Source organism: Rissa tridactyla, chromosome 4 (assembly GCF_028500815.1).
Source record: "Rissa tridactyla isolate bRisTri1 chromosome 4, bRisTri1.patW.cur.20221130, whole genome shotgun sequence".
Lineage (NCBI taxonomy): Eukaryota > Metazoa > Chordata > Aves > Charadriiformes > Laridae > Rissa > Rissa tridactyla.
In genome coordinates this window covers 42,853,485-42,873,780 of record NC_071469.1, presented here as the reverse complement: position 1 = coordinate 42,873,780, position 20,296 = coordinate 42,853,485, and the positions used below count along the sequence as shown (strand labels likewise).

Genomic DNA, 20,296 nt, shown 5'->3' with positions numbered 1-20,296 from the left:
TCCCAAGACAGCCTCCAACCTTCACAGCCCCCACAAGACCTTCCCTGTTTACAAACAACAGATCCAGCAGGGCACCTTCTCTTCTCTACCACATCTCTTCTCTAGATCTGGTGTCTTCTACTACGCTGACATTAAAATAAATGTCCCGAGTCTTTTAAGTCTCACTACAGGCTCACATTTTCTCTAGGACTTAACTGGAGGGCTCCTTTTCCCGTTAAGTATTATGCTCTTTACAGACCTTAACAAAGAAAGACAAAATACAGCCTGTAGCTCACCCTGTGCAAGCATGCATGTCAGCAGCTACGGCAGGCCTGGGCACATCACACCCCTGCATACACTGTGCTGGGCTGCTACTGCTTGAGGAAGGAGATCGGGAAAAGAAAACACAGGGAAAGGGATTTCCTACAGACTCCAATATCCAGCCAAAAGTCTGGCATTTGCATCTTTGACCCCCCCACCCCAGTCCCGTGCGGCACACTCTGGCTGAGGCTGTTGGTTTTGCCTGGAGCTGCCAGCTCCTGCCATCGCTTGGGCTGAGTTTCCTAAGGGGCTCTGGCCAAGAAATGCCTCTTGCTTGTCCCAGGTTGTGCAACTCTTCTCTCCGTCCTCAGGCAGTGGAAGAGAGGCACAAAAGCTTCTTTACCTTCTTCAGGTAAAGAGCTTTTTTCAGTCCATGAAAATAATGACTAACAGTGTGCCACATCAGTCAGTTCAGACAGAAGTTTTAAAAATTCTGAATAAAAAATATATCACTGGTCTGGCCACTCTCTTGTCCTTTAAAAGCACAGAGATTGACAAATCTGGCCCTCTCAAAAGCTGTACATGTATGTGCACCTTTTGTTCTTAAAGAAACGTCAGCTGGGAATAAAATGCAGGGACCTTCTCAGCATGAGGTCACCACCTCAATATTGAGTCAGAAACTTTAAGACCAGTTTTCTTACAGGGGGAATTCCTTCCTTGGAATATAACAATTTTTGGAAAGTTTGAATTCAAGTCTGAGTATCATACCCTCAGCAAGTTTGTTGATGACACAAAACTGGAAGGAGTGGCTGGCACACCAAAAGGCTGTGCTGCCATTCATCAAGACCTGGACAGGCTGAAGAGTTGGGTGGAGAGGAACCTAATGAAGTTCAACAAGGGCAAGTGTAGGGTGCTGCACCTAGGGAGGAGTAGCCCCATGCACCAGTACAGGTTGGGGGCTGACCTGCTGAAAAGCAGCTCTGCAGAGAGGGACCTAGGAGCCCTGGGGGACAAGTTGACTGTGAGCCAGCAATGTGCCCTTGTGGCCAAGGCGGCCAGTGGTATCCTGGGGTGCATTAAAAAGAGCATGGCCAACAGGTTGAGGGAGATCATCCTCCCCCTCTAGAGTAGGGTCATTCTCCCTCTCTGCTCTGCCCTGGTGGGGCCACAGCTGGAGTACTGTGTCCAGTTCTGGGCTCCCCAGTTCAAGAAAGACAAGGAACTACTGGAGAGAGTCCAGCAGAGGGCTACAAAGATGATCAAGGGACCAGAGCACCTCTCTTATGAGGAAAGGCTGGGAGACCTGGGTCTGTTTAGCCTGGAGAAGAAAAGACTGAGGCGGGATCTCATCAACGCTTATAAATATTTAAAGGGTGGGTGTCAAGAGGATGGGGCCAGGCTCTTTTCAGTGGAGCCTAGCAACAGGACAAGAGGCAATGGACATAAACTGGAACACAGAAAACTCCATCTGAACATAAAGAAAAACTTCTTTACTTTGAGGGTGACAGAGCACTGGAACAGGCTGCCCAGAGAGGTGGTGGAGTCTCTCCGAGATATTCAAAACCCGCCTGGATGCGTTCCTGTGCAACCTGCTGTAGGTGAACCTGCTGTGGCAGGGGGCTGGACTAGATGATCTCTGAAGGGCCCTTCCAACCCCTACCATTCTGCATGATGCTGTGTATGTGATCACGGCCCAGGCTTATCTAAGTTACCTGCGGAGGTTAGTATCCATAAGCTTAATCCCTGTTATTGCTGGAGTAATCATTGCTGCTTTTAGAGATAATACTCAGAATGATGCAACAAAGGAACCCCCTCCTCTTTCCCCTGTTATTAAATGTAAATGGCCACCAGCACAAGTTAGGCAGAGACTTGGTGGCTTCCTTTGCAAGACAAAAGCAGCAGTGGTTTCCCTAAATGTACTCATTAAAATATATTTTCCTTCTACTCTTGGCCCTGAAGGATCATCTCAGCTTATGAGAACTAAGCTTCTGTCTATCTGATTATTAAATCATTTCTAAAGCAGATGGGAAACTACAGTGGTTTAAACAGCTAGGCTGAGACTGCAGGGCTAAAAATAGTATAGCAGGCTCCTTTTAATTAGTAAGATGATCAAATATGACAGAAGAGAGCGATGTAGATATATGGATTTGTGTGTATGTGTGTCTTTAAAATTAAGTTATTACCTCAATACCAGGTATTATTTATAACATATATGATACATGATGTCTGATTTTTATGATGCCATTTATCTTCACTTGGGAGAGAAGACAGGCTAACTCTGCCTTCATAATGTCAATCCTTGCTGTATTCAAAAGGAAAATTGTAATAAGATAAACCTGCCACCATGTGCAGTGCCATCATTTTTTTAAATGAGGTGGATTAGTAAGTGCCCCGATGCAATAGACTGCCAGATCTGCAACTCCCTGAGATCAACCCTTCCCCGGGGCTCCCGTGGAGAGCATGGAAGAGCCAGTCTAGCTTTACACAGAATCACAGAACCACAGAATGGTTTGGGTTGGAAGGGACCTTAAAGATCGTCTAGTTCCAACCCCCCTGCCATGGGCAGGGACACCTCCCACTAGACCAGACTGCTCAAAGCCCCATCCAGCCTGGCCTTGAACACTTCCAGGGATGGGGCATCCACAGCTTCTCTGGGCAACCTGTTCCAGTGCCTCACCGCCCTCACAGTAAAGAATTTCTTCCTGATATCCAATCTAAATCTACCCTCCTTCAGTTTCAGGCCGTTACCCCGTGTCCTGTCATTACACATCACACACCTGTGATTTCATGGCACTGGAGCCTGGCATAGGGCCGAGGGGTCAGAGACCATGATGCCTACCCTACCACTGTGCTGCCCACTTATTTTTGAGAACTCTTCAAAACATGAGGGAGGGGAGAAAAATCTGCAGCCCCTCTCCTCCAGCAGTGCTGGGCGACATGTACCCTGTAGTGATCTGCTCCATCATGCAGACGTGGCCCTTTGGTGTTCACCAGATGACTGATAACCATGACGTTTGGTCCTGGGACCACACAGCCGCTGCCCAGGCTGTGGTGGGGGGGCTGCCACGAAACACACACTGACACTGCAGCTGCAGACCTCAGGCAGGTAAGCTGGGGAGGTTGCGGATGTCTGGCACGTTGGGTGCTAGGTCAGACAGATGTCCCCTTGCTCCAAGGGGAGCCCAGATAGGGAGGCACTGCAAACTAGGCCCTTAGCTACAGGAGGACCTGGCCAGTGGTGGGCAAAATCCCCTTCTTGGCCTTTGCACAAAGGTATCAGCTGATACTTTGAAAGGACCTGGAAGTAAAAGGTGAACCATCGCTGCAGCAAAACCTTGCTGTCAGTGTCCTGCTTAATGCAGACCGCATAGCACCTGGCTTCCAGAAAGATTTGGTGCAAAAACTCGATGCATTCATTAGTCATGAGCTGCCTTCTCCTGGTCAAAAGTGCCAAGCCAAGAAAGATGAGGCAGTGGGGTCTTGCAGGAATTGAAGAGCAGTATAAAAAAAAATAATCTGTAAAAACCTGTACTTTCTTATTCCCCATTGATCCCCTTGAAGGTGTCAAGCCTCTGGCTGGCTAGTGGGGCTCCATGGTGTCTTTCTAAAGGATGTCAAATGGTCTAAGGTTAATCTCTGTCTCCTGGGTTGTAACTCTGAGATGAGCAGGAGCCCTGTGGGTAAGACGACTTCCACTTGCTCCAAGTCTGCAGTCCCGAAGCCAAGCTGCACAGCTTTCCACACGGCGCAGGAGAGCAATTCGGAAGAACTGAAAGATTTTTCTGGGGAGGGGTTTAACCCAAGTAAGAGACAAAAAGCCTGCAATATTGTTTGCAGTTTGTCAACAAAGCTTTCCTGTTTCTTTTTCTGAAGTGTTGCATTGTTTTCCTGTCTTTCTCAAACAAGAGATGGTGAGATCCAAGCAGCTAGAACAGGCAAAACCAGAGAGTTTAATTTTTTTCACTCAAGTGAAGACTCGCTGTCTAAGGAGTTGGGCATGTCTGGCATTCTGGCTACAAAAAGGCCTTCTCTGGTATGGAAAGCACCCCTCCAAGTACAGCATCAGCAGCAAGGAAGGGGTCATGAACCACAACCTCCATGCTCCTGCTCTGGCTCTACACCACCTACATTGTTAGAGGAACCAAGTTCCCCAAATCTGAGTACAGCGATGCAAAAGGAAACCATGACATCATTAGATAGATGTTTTCCCTGTGTTGCTTATCTCAGCTGAAAAGTTATAGCAGATTTTAAACAATTGTAACTGCTTTATTTGGAGAAACAATGAGCTAAAAATTATTCAGGGGAGGTTCTTAAAAGGCCTGAAGTGCTAGAGTACTACAGGAAACAATAACAGATTGACACTGGAAGGGAATTTGCTCTGTATTTTAAAACACGTTTTAAATATTCTTATGACCTTACCAATAATCATGGTGGTGCAGAAAGAAAAAACACAACCAGACTATTTTATTGCCCACTGTCTTCGAGCTATTCTTCGACTAATAATTTTTCCTGATGTTTTTGCTAAATGACATAAGTCTTCAATCAAATTCTGTTCTTGAAATCCATATTTAAATCTTGAAATTCAAATGCAATTTACCTTAAAATTCACATTTTTATCCAAACCCAAAGTTCTGCAGTTCCGCCCTGAGTTTTGCATTACAGTTCCACTTCCCATAGCCGCGGCAGGATTCCCTGGGGAGTGGGAAGGCTGAGGGCACGTCTGGCTGGGCAGCACCCACCAGGCTGGCTCAGGCCTCCAGGAGCTGCCCCCAGCAGGCAGCGCATCCACCAAAGCACCCAGCACTACGAGGCCCGTGGCCCAGAGCACATGCTGCCAAGCCTTCAAGGACCTCAATTCAGTCATTTCCCAAAATGCTGTGTCACCTGCCACAGCGATATCTGAAAATTTCCCTGGAGGTCTACTGTGCCCTCCCAGAGGCAAACAGAGCAGCCCAGCCTGGAGGTGGCCCAGGTCCACAGCCGGTCTGGGAGCCACAACTGCATCTCAGCAACAGCTCCCTGAGGCAAACAAACTTCTAGCCCTGGTTGTTCTGGACATTTCTCTTACAGCCATCACTGGAAATCTGACCTCATACTTTTCTGTTTACAAAATCAGTTTAGGGCCCCCTCCTGAAAAGAGCTGAGTGTTCGAGCTCTGTTCCAGCCAAACCTTAAGCATATGCTTAACTTCAGCACGCCTGTGCAGGGTCAGCTTGAATATGTGATCCTGTAATGAGCAATCACTAAAGTATAGTGGAGCTCTGGGAACGAGGGCCACTGTATTGCTGCACTCCTACACAGCCGGGGAACGACAGTGCATTTTGGAGAACTAGAGCATGCAGAATTAACTTTGTCTTAATTTAGTCCCCTGAGTACGCCATAAAGTTACTGCTTTGGTAATGCTGTCCTCCGAGGACATTATGATATGCCAACATAGTGACTATTTTCTCATCTGATGGTAGTGACAGACTGCCATAATGCAAAGTATAAAAAATTCAGACCCTTCCTAGTTCTGGTAGCCACTATGCCATCAGAAGACGACATTTTATATCTGTATTAAGAAAAATGAAATAAAATTTTTATGGTATGCTATCCGGTAAGACAAAAATGAACTAAAGTGCCAACCAATCTACAACAATTTTCTTTACAGGTACTTACATTATAATTCTACCATCGCAAACTCAGCTTGTCAAGTTACCCTTCAAATCAAATGCAAGAGAAAAATCCATCCTTGGCTGTGTTACTATAAACCCAGCCAGTCTAGTAAAGTGAGAGTAACTCTTCTATGTATTTGGCAAATCTGGAAGCAGAATTTACCACTCGGTGTAAATATTTCTGCATAGTTTGTTTAAAAAAAATATCTTGCCTATTCCTCTTTCTGGCAGACTCTTAGAAAGTAGTAAACATGCAGATGGGCACAGTGATATATTTTGTATCAACATATTTTAAATGTGTGCATATGCATTAGCTATATAAATACATTCCTCAGGAAGTCTGCCAGTGGATATACTACAAAGCTCTGCGTGTTACATTCGGGTTTGCTTGTGCAGTAGCATGGCAGCATCAGAAAGAAGCCCTCCGGGCTTATGTGCTCTACGACAGCTCACACTTACCTGCGTGGTTTCCCCTTTTCTATCTGTACGTACAAATGCTTTAATATTTATATGCTGTGTGTATGTATATAGCATATATAAAAATATACATACATACACACACAAATGCAAGCATATGTACTGTATATACACATAGTCCAATGCCTTCATTATAAAGCTGTTACAAAGCCATAACAAGGTCTATGAACTTTCTATGAAATAACTGTTCTGTACAGTAGCCTCTACAGGAATCAACCGCTTGATGACTCTCTGCTGTCCCAGTATCACCTTACAATACCTGAAGACCACAGCAGTATGCTAAAACTATATGACGTACCAAGTCGAAGTGTTCTTAATACTGAGCAACACAAGAATAATTCCCCACTGACCCAGTTGCTGCATCTCCAGCTCCAGCCCTGTCCTTGTTCTGTGCCACTCCATGCACACAGCCCGTCCCACCCCGCGCTGCCCACTATCCCTGCTCCTCCACCACGCTTGCAGCATCTGCCTCTGATCCTGCCCCCTCTCCCTGCTCTTCCCTTGCTTTAGAAAATCTGCTGCACACGCAGATCCCTGAGAGCAAGTGGGATGAGTGGGTCTTGCTCAAGCTCTGGGGTGCTGCCCTGGGGGGGCCGGAGAGAAGCAGCCCCAGACAGTGCCCGACGCCACCCCATGCTGCAGCATCCCTCTGCAGGCAGACCAGCTTCCCCCACCGTCAGACTGGCTGGAGTTTGGAGACTGGCGAAGGACAAGATAGGAGAGGACATCCGTCTGCTGCCCTTGAGATCCCACTGTCCCCTTATCTAAAAGGTTTAACGGTGTTGCGTTTCTTGCCGTTACTGTGCTCCTTTTCCGGTATCGATATCATGAACGAGTCAAAGGGTATCGCCCATCGCTATTTACATGAGCACTGGCAGACGGGGGCAATGGAGGAAGCGGCTGCAGAGCTGTGGGTGGATATGTATGTGTATATACATACGGTATCATTAACCATGCATGGAGGTCAATACGGATACTGTTGCGATGGCACTATGAGAACCATGCTCTTCTACTTCATTGCGCAAGGAAAAGCCACAACAAATACTGTAGTGGGAACACAGCAAAAAGACAACCTTGCATTTAATTCTAGACAAAAATCAATTTGCTTTTGCAGTGATGATAAGCTAGAATGAGCGTTATGGAATTCTGCTTCCCTTCCCACCCCCCCTTCTTTAGAGCTACTATTTAGATGAGCTAAAGTATTAAAAGAGAAGCTACAAAGATGCTAGCTGCAAAAATAAAGGATGAAATAAAAAGTTAAGCATCCACATTCACCCCAACTAAAAATGAAGTTCTGAGGAAAGGGAGGAGGGAAAAGAAAAGGAACTTACCACACTGCGAGTGAACTTTTCTAGAGAAGTTCTACGACCTTGCTCATTCTCTGGCTTAACAGGGAAAAAAGTGGGGAGAAAAAAATACAGAAAAAAACCCTTCAGCTTAAATGCAGTTTTTTAAATCAGCAGCAAAATATAAGGAAGCAGCAAGGGGAAAATGTTGTAAAAAAATGTAAAAAGCAGAAATCAATGTTTGCAACAGCAAACAGAAGAAACCAAAGCCCCTTAAAGAATGAGAGACATCACTACTTTTACTCTTGGAGAATGTCACCTTTTCTCCTGTGAGTTTTTTGGATGGTTCAAACACCGTCTGTGCATTGCTGTGTCTCACAGCTATTGGTATTGATTTCTTGTTCATTGAATTTTCCTTCTGTGGCTGTTTGAGCTGGGACCTCTGATTCTGGTTAACATCTGCCAAACAGCTGATCAGAGGCTGCCATCTACTTGCTTAGAGAGATGAAAAAAACCACAGCAACTTTTACAATATTAAAAAGCAATGTGTGAGTGAATACAGCGCTGGAAGAAAACCACCATCGCCAGGGAACCTTCACTCCTCTATTTATCCAGAGGGTAGAAGCACATTTCCAATGAATTTGGCTACATCAAGCCATAAGACAAGAGTATGTAAGTCTGTGCAAGGCCATGGAAAGACACAGGCAGATTTGGCACACTGATATTTTTGCATCTGGAGTACAGGACTATTCATACGCAAGAAGACATTCAACTTCACTGTGAGAAGACAAGCGTGTGCATCATGGCTTTATTAACTTATTCCTGAGAAGGTTGCTTACTGCAGTGCTTCGTTCATTTGGCACAAGGGAGATCTAATTGTCAGTAACAAGGAAGGACTAAATAATTTATTGGCATGTCTGCTAGAATATCTAAGAGAAAAAATTGTTATGAAGAAGAGAAGAAACTCAATAATATGAAGGAAAGCTCATTACAGTCAGAAAGCTGTGGGAACTGCTGATTTGTAGGAGAGAAACTTATTTTAATGTGGCGGGCCAGTGAAATGGAGGTGATAAGATGGAAGTAAAACTGCAGCAAAGTGATAAGGAGGTACATATAAGGGAAAGCCACAGTAATGATGGTGTGTGACAGTGCACTGGAAATAAGCATTGCACTGGAGGTCCTCATCAGAGGTGCCTCCCTGCCATATCATCTGCCACAGATTCAGCTGCAGTAACAATGCCCACGGTAAGGCACCAGCGCAAAAAACAGATAGGGAAGACGTAAGGAAGTCAAAAGCATATCAGATAATTTGGATGAGAACTTGTGTAGGTGAGTCTAGGCAAAGCCTTGTGATTCTTCTGCATGTCCATCACAGCTGCCATAAACAGCAGCCCTCTGACATCTACAAGGTTAGTCTGAAGCCCACCAGGCAGAGATGGGGCTGATTCTCCCTGCTGCATCGCCAGAGATGAGACCGGAACATAAGACCCTTTTAAGACAAGTAATATTCTTTGCCTAGAAGGAAGAGTCAAGCAACCTCCCCACTTACAACCATTTGAGGAAACCACACCATCAGCTCTGATGTCCCAAAAGAGGTATCAAAAGTGAAAGCTAGAGGCACATCATTTTAGCCAACACTGAGGATGGAGTCAAGGCCTCAGAGCACGTACCAAGTGACAAACATGTCATACCCAGTTCAGTGCTCCCCAAAGAAGTATTTAACATGCGCTAACAGGAGAGTTAGTTGCCTCTCCCTGCATGTGAGAGAGAAAAGGGAAAAGAAACGTCAGCCTCAACTCTTCTGCTGAGTGTAGCAGTGCAAGTGCTCAGAGCATCACAGATACCCTCCCTGAAGGAGCCTCAGGGGTGTCCCCACACCCCGAGTCAGCAGAGGTGACAGAGCGAGGCTGCGGTCCTGCTGCCTCGGCTGAACACATCACAACGAGCGGGACTGAGGACAGCTGTGCATGGCCATGCACCGGGCCTCTGTGCTGGTCTCCCGCAGGGGTGGCAGGACCCACTGTCAGCCAGGGCAAAGGCACACTTTCACCCAGGAGAAGAAACACCTAGACAAAGGAAAGAGTGCTCTGTGAGGACCATGGAGCAAGGCACTTGAAGTCTGCGGCATTGCATTGCTGCAGGCTGGAAAATCAGCGTCTGACCCAACTGCATTTTTTAGTGGAGCTTTGGCATGCACTGGGGGCAAAGGAGAGCCAGCTGCTGAAAACAGGACACACTGTGCCTCTGCACTTACCGTCAAAATTTAGCGTCTCTGTTTTTGCTAGCAGCAAGGTGATACAGCTTCCCGCCCAGCAGGAAGGCAGCGCAGCGGTCTCCAAAGATGATGAGCACCTTGTTGGGGTGCTGAGAGCTCGTCTAGCACAGGGGGCCACACACAGGGCTGCTTCCCTACCATGGCTGAAGACATGCGTGGGGAAGCAGGCACAGAGAGCACCGACAGCGTCCCACAGAAGCGCCTTGAGGGCACAGGCTGCCACAACCCTGCGCATTTGGCATGGGAACGGCAGGCGGGGACCAGCTGGATGCGTGGAAAGCTCATCCCCATAGCATCCAGCTCTGAGTCAAAGCATGACATTTTCTAGCAAAATAAAAAGCAGCTGAGGCAGGCTGGCTGAGGAGTGATGAGCCGGCTTGACCAGCGTTCATGGCCGTGGGTGTGGGTGCTGGCTGTACGGCTCTCCGGCTCTTCCTGCCTGCTTGCCCACAAAGCGTGTGGCTGGCAGCCGGCTGCGGAGGCAACTGCCTGCCCACACCCCTCCAGCGCAGCGCAGAGGTGTGGAGGCTGCCTCGCACAGCAGAGGAAGGAAATTCAAAAATAACGAAGTAAGAAAAGAAATAGAAATAAAAAGAGGCAGAGTCAGACCTTTCTCAGCCCTGTGGGCAGATCTGGGGCCCTGCGGAGGAAGTGTCTGGCAAGGCTGCGGACCCCGGCGCCCTGCCTGCGGCAGCACCACAGCAGCCTTTGCACAAACGCACACCTTTGCGAGTGCAAAGGGCAAAGGCAGAGAAACACATGTGCATGCCAGGTCAAGCAGTCCTCCTAAGTGCAAAAAAAAAGGCCATCTTTCCCACTAAATACACCAACAGACTCTACCAGCTAATGTGCATTTGGATAAAATATGAAACAACCACCCCCCGCTGCAGATGGAAACCTCTCAGCCCAGGTAAGTGCAGAAAAACAGATCTCACCACTTAGGGGCCATTCACTAATTACTGACTGTCTCCTCAAAAATTTCCTTTTTTTCATGATTAATTATTTACCTAGCCATCCCAGTTTTATGTTCCTTTGTGTAGATTTTGCTGGCACAGAGCAGTATAAGTAGAAAAAAACTTAATGAAAACCAGCTGACACTGATTATTAAAAGTAATTACGAGAAAATTGCTCAGCATCTTTACAACGTTCAAGCCAAGTTCTGCCACTGAATCAAACTGGTCGTGGGTGCCCCAATGGGACCAAGTCAGGGACAGAACCTGTGGTAGGAACCTTCCTGGGCAATACAGAGCAGTCAGGACAGGGGGTCTGGATACAAGCAATGCTTCAAAAGGTGTGTGCTGAAAATGGAGCCTGTCCCTCATGGCATGAAGCTCCTAGCCATTGCCTTGCTGACACTTTTTGCCAGGGTTCTGAAAAGGCATTGGGAAATACATCCAAAAGCTTGGTCTTCTGAACTGCAGGTCTGCAGAAATCTCTCCCTGCCTCCCTCTCTGCACCCCAGGACTCATTTTGTTGGCTACTGAATCCTTTTTTTGGTATGAGAGTTTGGGGTGGGGTTTTTTTTTGAACTTGCTGAAATCCACGTGTTCCAGAGGGAATGGTGTCAGCGAAAATAAAGGATAACCACTTCCCTGACTCTGGCTCAGGAAAAGGTCAGGAGCAGGTCTTGGGCTTCTCAGGCAGTCATGTACATCTGTCGAAAGCGAGAAAGCAAAGGGCATGTACACTGCAACCAAATGCCTGGAACAGTATTTTGATCTGTTTTGTGTCCATTTGCACAGGGCCACAGAGAACTCACCCCTCTCTGAACCAGCTGCAGAGGAAAACAACGCTCTCAACCAAGCAAATACCAACCTGCTCTTCCCCTGGTACGATGGGGCTCACTCTTGTGGCTTTGCAGCTCGTCTGCACGGCAGCTGTGCCCGCCCTTCCGTGATGCTCCCTGGCCTGCAGGCAGGAATGGACGGCAGGGAGCCATCCCGTGCCAGGCTGCCATGAACACCCGAGCCGAGACAGCTCGGCTGCTGCTTCAGCTGGCAGTCAAGTGCCCGCTAACTCGGAGATGCCCACCACTGTCATCAATTCACCTTTATGGGGAGTAATGGGAAGTGCCTCAAGGTCTTTTCTGTTCCTTTCTCTCCCTTCTCCTCAAAAAATAACTAGCACAGTACGTCTGGCTGCTCCTTCACCGTTAACAAAGCTCCTGTGCACCCCCGCCTCCTTTCCATGGTGCACTAACTAATCCACGCTGCTCCTTCCCCAGGGAATAAAGCCCTGCTCTGCAGCCAAGTCACCCAGCCCAAACTCCTTGCCTCAAGCGAGAAGGTTTGTCATGGCACTGGTTCTGACATGAGGCTCGCTGCTGTCTAAGGACATCCAGCCACCACCTTGGCTGCCATGAAGGAGGGCTGGGGGGCGTCGTGGTGGTGATTACCTGCTGTCAAGTAGCCTGCAGTAACGTGCGTATCAGCAGAAATAGGAGCAGGTCGATGCTTGACTCTGCTCAGCTCGAGTGGGGTGTGTTGCGCAGACACACAAATAAAATGCGATGAGTCGGTCGGGCATCTCAGAACCATCCAGCCCTTCGCTGCTGAGCCGGCCACTTCCAGCGGACCCGTGATTCCTATCTGCTGCAGGGGGACGGCTGGGCATGGAGGCACAGAGCTCAAACTGGGCCGGATGTACAGCCGTTCCTCCCGAGAACAGGGCTCTGTCCTTGTCCCTCCTCTCCTCCAGCCTGGCAGGGGAGGAGGACTTCTGTGCGAGGCAGGGAGCTACACCCAGCTTTCCCCCTCTGCAGCACACTGCTTCCAATCACACCCTTGCTGGAGGCCAACCTCATGTTCCCCGCTGAGCACCATGAATCTGCAGGATTGAGGCCAATAATACTGTGGTTATTTGTAATAACGACGCTGGGAAGAATGAGGGGGAAAAAAATCTAAAACGGATTAATGAAGTATGTATGCCTGGTCTGTACTCTGCCTATGTCCACTGTCTTGCATCAGTTAGTGGTGTGAACAATATGTTCCTTTTATCCTCCCTGGTGCCCCTCATAATTCTGTCATTGTATCTCAGTCCAGACCCATAACTTCTCCTCCCTCCCTCTCCTCCATTGCTGCACTCCCGGAGCAAGGAGGGGAAGCTCCCACATCTGTGGCTATTGTATGGTGTGGAAGAAAAGTAACTCTTTGAACTTAGAGTATCTTACAAATCTCAAAATGTCAAGCATGTTTCGAGGCACTATTCAAGCCTTGCCACCTCTCCACTGAGCAGGTCACTATTATTTTTCCCATTTGATAGGGAAAAGGATATGGAGCAGGCAAAGTTGAACCTTCTTTTCCCCAAGGTCACACAAGAAAGTAAGTGGGGGAACCAGGGGATGTGCAAGGATTTTGTGGCTCCCAGTCCTGTGTTTTAGCCACACAGCCAACCTTTTCCCTTCTCCTGCCCACTCAGCTTGCCACAACCGAGTGCTGGAGTGCAAAAGATCCCAAATGACATAAACTTACCCACAAAATATTTATGTGTGAATCTCAAAGTCATAGAGACATTCATTTCCTTTGTGCAAGCAACTCTTTTAGCCCCAGTGTATCATGCTGTGCTTCTGACAGAACTTATTTTCAGTAATAAAAATCAGGCTATCGGTGTGGTATACGGGCAACGTTAGACAATGTCTTTAGGGCAAGACATGCTTATGCCCCAGAGAGATGTACTCATCAAGTCTTAAAAAACTGCAGCGAATTTCTACTCAAAGCAGGGAACCCAGCCCTTTGTATGCAGGCTGTAAACCAAATCCTCCATCCACACAGGCTCTGATATGCCACTGGGTTTCTCTTTTCCTTCCCTCTGCTTTCTAGCTATTTAGAGGAATTTTAAAGGGATGCCTCCTCAAAGCTGCACTAGAGGTACTGAAGATCTTACCATGTAGCTCAACGTACAGAAACTTCATGTTCTTTCTGTCAGCATCTCTGTACCTACACTGCTTCAGAAATGTTCACTGGCCCAACACAATGCAATGAGACTGCAAAGAGCTTTACAGATTCTGGAGTAACATCAACTCCCCTCCCGCATCCGTGTGAAGCTGGTGAGCAACCCACCTGCACAGACCTACTCCTGCTTTTCTGTGCGCCTCGCTATGTTTACTAGTGCACCCACGGCTCTTTCTAAAAGAAACCTGATTCTTACTTTCACGGCTGTGTTAACATGACACCAAAACCTGCTCCTCCGGCAGTTTGTGGGGGGACAAGGATGTCACGCTGACACATCCAGGGCTTGATCTGACAGCGAACAAGGATTGCAAAAAAACCCAACCCACCTCCGGTTTGAATGGGCTCAGCTGGGAGGAGAAAACTCTCCTGCTTTGCAGCACATGAACCCTCACGTGTTCAAAAGAGACTTGGGGGTGGGACACACCCCGTTAGCTGATAGGGGTAGGAAGATGGCAAAGGTTTTTTATGCTTTATACCATCAGAAGACTTTGCCTTGCACCTCCTTCTTTCCCCACAGCCTCTGAACTCTAAGTCAGGTCTAACCTTTTCAAATGTAAGCAGCACTGGTTGATGCTGTCTCAAGCCAGACATTTTGAAACACAGGGCTGACTGCTGCCCTCCATTACCTTCCCCTAATCCACCTGCCAGTAGTCCCAGGCACAGGAGACATAGGGGTTTGTCTTCTTTTGTCACCATATGCATGCTTTTAGGGCACACAATGACAATCAGGACAAAAATACCACTGGGATTTCATTGTATTGTGCCGATGCAATGTAATTTGGCAGCACACAGAGAATGCAGCAGAAAAACAGCAGGGAAGATGGTGATGGGAAACCACACGCTCAGGCTGCAGGAGTCAGGAGTCAGTTTATGTACGATCCTGCAAGCCAAACGCAAGTGGGACATGTACACGTGTCCACGCATGCACATGCACACAGTCTGACACACAAACTTATGGGAATAAGTCAGGAGGTGCAGGAAGCATTTGAACACAACCATAAAGGCAGAGATCAGTAGCTTACCTCTCAGCCCCTTCAGAAAGAAGGGACACTTGAACAGGAGCTGCCGTAACTCTACGTAACCACTCCTTTGCTACCCTGAGCTGGGGGGTCCTGGCAGAAACACAGAGCTGGCAGAGCACATGCGGATACCAAAAAGGCTAAAAAGAGCTCAAACCCAGTTCTCCTGTGAGAAAATGTGTCTGGTATTCTTGATAACTGCATAGGTTGCAATTATTTCTCATCTCCAAGGAAAAGGAACAATCTCTGGGGAGCCAAAAGCAAGGGAAAGGGAGAAAAGGAGCATGGGAATCACTGCAGGGAGGTCTATAGGTAAGGCATCCAAAGGGAAGAGCACATGGTGAGGCTAGGGAGGTGAACACCAGAATGGGAGAATTTTGCACCAGTAATGAACAGACTGATGGGATTTGCTTCTCATATCAGACACCATCTTTGTTATGAGGAAGAGGCAATTTTAATTGCCCGCACTGAGTTTGGGAGACAGCTGTGCGAGACAAAAACTTTTCCATACTATTTTTACCTTGGGCCACCATGTTTCCCCAAAACACACGCTGAGGCTGTGCATATGGATGCCGTACCCTGTGCCCCCAGTGAAGAAAACAAAAGTGCTCATTCCTTTCTTAAATAAAGGAAAAAAAGAAAAAAGGAAACAATATTTTCATTTTCACACTAGCAGCAAGCAGCAGGCGAGAATCAAGAGGTGCTAAGAGATGCAAGCACGTCCTTTCCAACAGATACCTTCTTCTTCGCCAGCAATAAGTCCTGGTAAGCATTCGAACGGAGGAAGCGCGCATAGCTGTCACTCTTCATCAGCTTGTAAATGTGCTCCTGTGGGACGGGAGGAAATGAGAGACAGAGAATTGTTATCAAACCTCATTTAGACATCACAGGGATTTAAAACACGGCGAATTAGAAGGAAGAGAGACTGATCAAAGTTCAAATTAAGTCTGCTATTATTGATTATCTGTGTTGTGGCTGTGTACATGAGGGCCATCCCGGGGCAGGACCCTGCTGTGCCTGGGGCTGTATGAACACAGAACAAAGAGATGGCCCTCACCCCAAAGGCCGGCACACATTATTCAGTAATCAGAGTTATTCTGCAAAGACTGCAACTCTCTGAAGTCCCCAGATTATAAGCAGTTGTCTAGCCAGGCTGAAACTACTGGGATGTCTCATGAAGGAAGAAATAAACACCAGAAATTGTCCCATAGATTAGGCTTCATTTTAACACTCATAGATACTTGAACTACCACCCAGCACTTCCCTCCTCTTCATGGAGGGGAACTGATACTTGGGCACATTTCATCTTCACTTAAGACACACACTTAAAGCAAGCCAACCTGTTAACATCCTGAAAAAGCCTGTATCTCTGGTGACTATGCAGGGAGGTTTTACGACTAGCTCAGATGTGGATGGCTACATCATACATATAAAGCTATGTCAGGTGAGTTCCTACCACAGGGTCTTTTTTCTCCTAGCAAGTCAAACTACTGTTACCAGTTTGCTCTGAGAGCACTTACTATATGCATCTTCAAACGTACAAAGTCGTGTTTCATTGCAGGAGAACTTCATGCCTAACCTTTTCTGATTTCCTTGCTTAGTTTTACTTTCCTGCTGAGAATCCCTTAACACAGTCAGCTCTTCTTCTCCTAATTATCCCTGGATTTGTAATAGATATTATCCCAAACACCAAGAAAATCAAATCAAAATACTCTTACCAAATAAAGACTGAGAACACATTAAAGGAACTCAAGAGAAAAATAGGCACCCTGGACATTTCTCTTAGACTTTGCCCAAGGAAACGCTTTTATAAAGTTAATGAGCAATTTTATCTATACTGATTTATACAATGTGAAATATTCTCTCCTGCCCTAAAGCCATTGTACATGAAACTTTAGAAGAGCCAAACCAGACTGAAGTCGCATAGCTTATTTCACAGTGTTAACAAGCCAAGCAGAATTCCCTTATCTTCACCATCATGGGTAATTAGTGATGACCTGTCTATACATAGAAGAACTGCTTAATTCAGCTTTCTTACGCTATTCAGTGTAGTCCTAAGAGGGGCATAACTGCCACCGGTTTTCCTATGACACAGCATAAACGTATCCTTTGAGCTACAACCTGGTGTGGAACGATTTTTACAGGTTAATTTCCATACTTGCTTTTAGACCTGACAAATCCTCATTTGTGTGGCACTATCTAGCTGAAGGATAGCAGAAGATTTTGCAAAGAAATGCTCGTATAAAGCCATTTAGCAACTGTCAAGCTTTCTTGCTGCAGAAAAACACAAGGGAGGGCACAGTTTCATACTTCTCACCTACAGCACTGTCATGAGATTTCACATCCAGCTGTGGGACATTTGTTCTATTTATTCAGGACAGAATGAGCCAAGTATGCACTGAGACAAGAAGAGGGAAAATAATGCATGTCATGGATATGGTCATGGAAAGGTTTCTATTTCTCTGGTGTGAATAAGGATTTACAAGACCGGCTGTCTCTCAAATACTTCAACTAGAAGAAACTTGGGATTCAGGTGATTTAAACCCAATCATATTGCAACCAGTTCACTTGTACTGTTACCTCTTAAGGTCTCTCAAGGAGACTCCGTGTCCTCCTCATGAGTTCTTCATAATTACGTGGGGAAAAAACCCCACCTAACTGTATACCTAAAAGTCTTGTTCCTTCCTTCTCCAGGACCATGAGGAGACCAATGAATAAGCGGGGCAGCCACCTTGTAGCCCATCAATAGTAAAGGGCCTGAGGGGTCCCCAGAGCCTCCCTCCTCTTAGTGGTGCTCTCTCGCAGCACCCAGTACATGCAGGGTGCTGGTGGGAGGGGGTGTGGAGGTGGCCAGGAAGGTGCTGTGGGGCTGAGGTAAGGCAGTGCATGACAGGGGTATATCGATTAACATTTTGGTAGACAGGTGACTAAATTTTTTTACTACCTTTCGACTGCAAATGGTTTCTTTACCTGTGGTCAGATAACTGGGTCTGCTCTGAAAGGCAATAATAATGTGTTTGGAAAATAACACTCAGTTTTCATTGCCATGCAGACAGATCACATTAGCTGTTTGCAGGCTAAGGAGAACACAGCAGAGCAGAGCCTCGCTGGCCATACAACTCGCTGGCACGCCAGCAACAACTATCATTCTTGCTCATGTCAAGACGACTTCATGTATTTGACCTTAAAACAGTATAAACTCAGTATCTGGCTGTGGGAAGGGGGAAAAACTACTTCGATCCTGAGATGTAATAAACCACAAGCCAACTTCTTAACTGAAGCCCTTCCCTGAAAAAAAGGACTATTGCATACCCACAGCCCAACTGCCACCGCGGTTAGCTAATTGGTATGAAGCATTTTCTCTGCTTTTCACATCTTGGAATCACTAAACAGCAACACCGCTACCTTTCAGCTGTTCGCCAAAGGTACGATCAAAGAGGGAATAACTATTCCTAGGCCTTGAATGATAATGAAGAAAGAAGGCTGGGCACAGGGGAAGGGAGGGACACGCATAGCTTCAGAAGCAAGCTTTACTGCTTAACTGCAAGAATTGAGAGGGCTTGCTTTCAAGAAGCTCTGGACTGGAGGCACACGATCATTTATTTTACAGCACTGCGTTTCTGAAGCACCTACTGAAAGTCTGAGCCAGTTGCTCAGGTCAGCAAAGACTGCCTTCCAATTTGCAACAGCACAGGACAGCTTACGTTGCTGCAGCCAAAATCCCCACTGAGACTGCACCATGAAGGTTCCTGCTAAAATTGTGGCTGCAGTGTGCGTTCAGCCCAGTTACACAACAAACCTAGCTGCAGGACAGGAAATGCCAGCGGCTGGGACATTTGTTTTGATCTTCAGCCTACTCTGTTCTTTGCCACCGAGCTATTTTCTGCTACACTTTCTGAAATCTGCAACTTCCTAGGCAGAATTTACAGCTAATGTTTAGCAGCTCCTCATTTCTTAAACACACTGAAAGCTACTGGAGGTCTAGCAACTGAGCATATTCTTCTGAGGAAGCCCAAGCAACGAGCCTATCGACAGAGATGTCTGCACAGATTTAGCTGCTCTGTGAAACTTGGGCGAATTGGCTTGTCCCCTTCTATCGTGGATTTTTAACTCACTTTGGATAATTGCAACCCACTAGTCTCTCACTTCTTATTTTACTGAGCAGCTGCTTTTGTTCCTCCTCTTTATCACATGGTGGAGAGGGAGCATAACCTCACCAAAAAGTGAAATCTCCAACTGCAGCCAGCATTTCTAGTGATGCACTTCATACACATGCACGCTCCCTGATGTACCTGACACTGCTGGCAAGAAATCTGAGCCTTCCCATCCTTATGCTGAGAGAACTCTGCATTTTGTAAAGTTGTTTATTATAGGGTAATGAGCTCATTATTACTGTCTCCGTGAATACACAAAGCAAATCCACTACTTCTGTAATTCTTAACTAAGAGGCTACAGCTCTGGACATTACGGTCCCCTGCGTTGCGAGCAGTCTGGCCAAAATTATCACTGCAACGTTTGTTTGCAAGTGCCATGGGAAGCTCCTGTGCCACATCTGCACAACAGCAGGAGCAACATCTCACGTAGGCAGTGTAGCATCTCCCAGCCATCGCTGGGTACCACTTCCCAGGTAGGGCTCAGACTCCCAGCTCCCTGCTCTAGACTTAAACCAGCAATCCTTCAGGGAGACACGTTGCAAAAACAAAAATTCAAAACAATCCTCTAACAAAAATTGCCCAACTGATCTATTAAACCATTAAACAAGGTAGCACCCTGCTTTTAAAAACAGGCAGAAAGCAGGAAAAAAAAGCCTTTCAAGATTTGGCTAGGAGCTGACAGGCATCATGCGTCCCACTGGCCTCCCCTGCAGCCTTGCCAGCTATTTCTGAGCACCAAGCCGCTGTCTCAGGCCACTGCGGTGGCAGCTGTGAGAGGAGACAGGGACTGACTTGACATGTGCGAGCAAGCCCTGGCGAGCTGGCTTTTTGAGCTGACCGGTGACTTAGTCCCCCACAGAGCGTGCCGTTGATGAGTGCTGGCTGCAGCAATGCTCCCCTGCGAGGATGGATGCGCATTTGGAAATGTCAGTCTAACATGGAAGGCGACACAATAACCTGTTTTTGTAATTACGGTGGATTTCGTCTCCAGGAAGCAAACAATTCCCTTACAAGACTCCTGCAAGGAGAGCAGGTTTACTATCAAACATCCCCAGAATTGTTGCTCCCCAGATCCTGAACCAAGGCAAGAGAGGCAATGGGGTCTTTTTGAGAAAAATGGAGACCCCATTGCATGTTTTGGGCACCTGAATCACATCTCCTCCCACATCTATCCCCTGGAAAGAACTACGCAGTGGGCCTGAGGGCTATACAGCTCCACTGGGAATCTTCTCTGTACCTAG

The 20,296-nt window shown here is 47.0% G+C and overlaps 1 protein-coding gene across 2 annotated transcripts in view; it reads right to left on the bottom strand.

The window, feature by feature from the left end:
- Positions 1-20,296, bottom strand: part of RGS6 (regulator of G protein signaling 6) — a 294,403-nt gene that overhangs the window by 15,864 nt on the left and 258,243 nt on the right. Inside the window, exons 16-17 of one of the 2 annotated variants that reach the window (XM_054200650.1) lie at positions 15,640-15,729; positions 7,703-7,756 (exon numbers count right to left, since the gene is read on the bottom strand). In XM_054200650.1, the coding sequence (XP_054056625.1) occupies positions 7,703-7,756; positions 15,640-15,729 (144 nt within the window). The remainder of the gene's footprint in view (positions 1-7,702; positions 7,757-15,639; positions 15,730-20,296) is intronic. The other variant, XM_054200651.1, reaches the window with a different exon arrangement.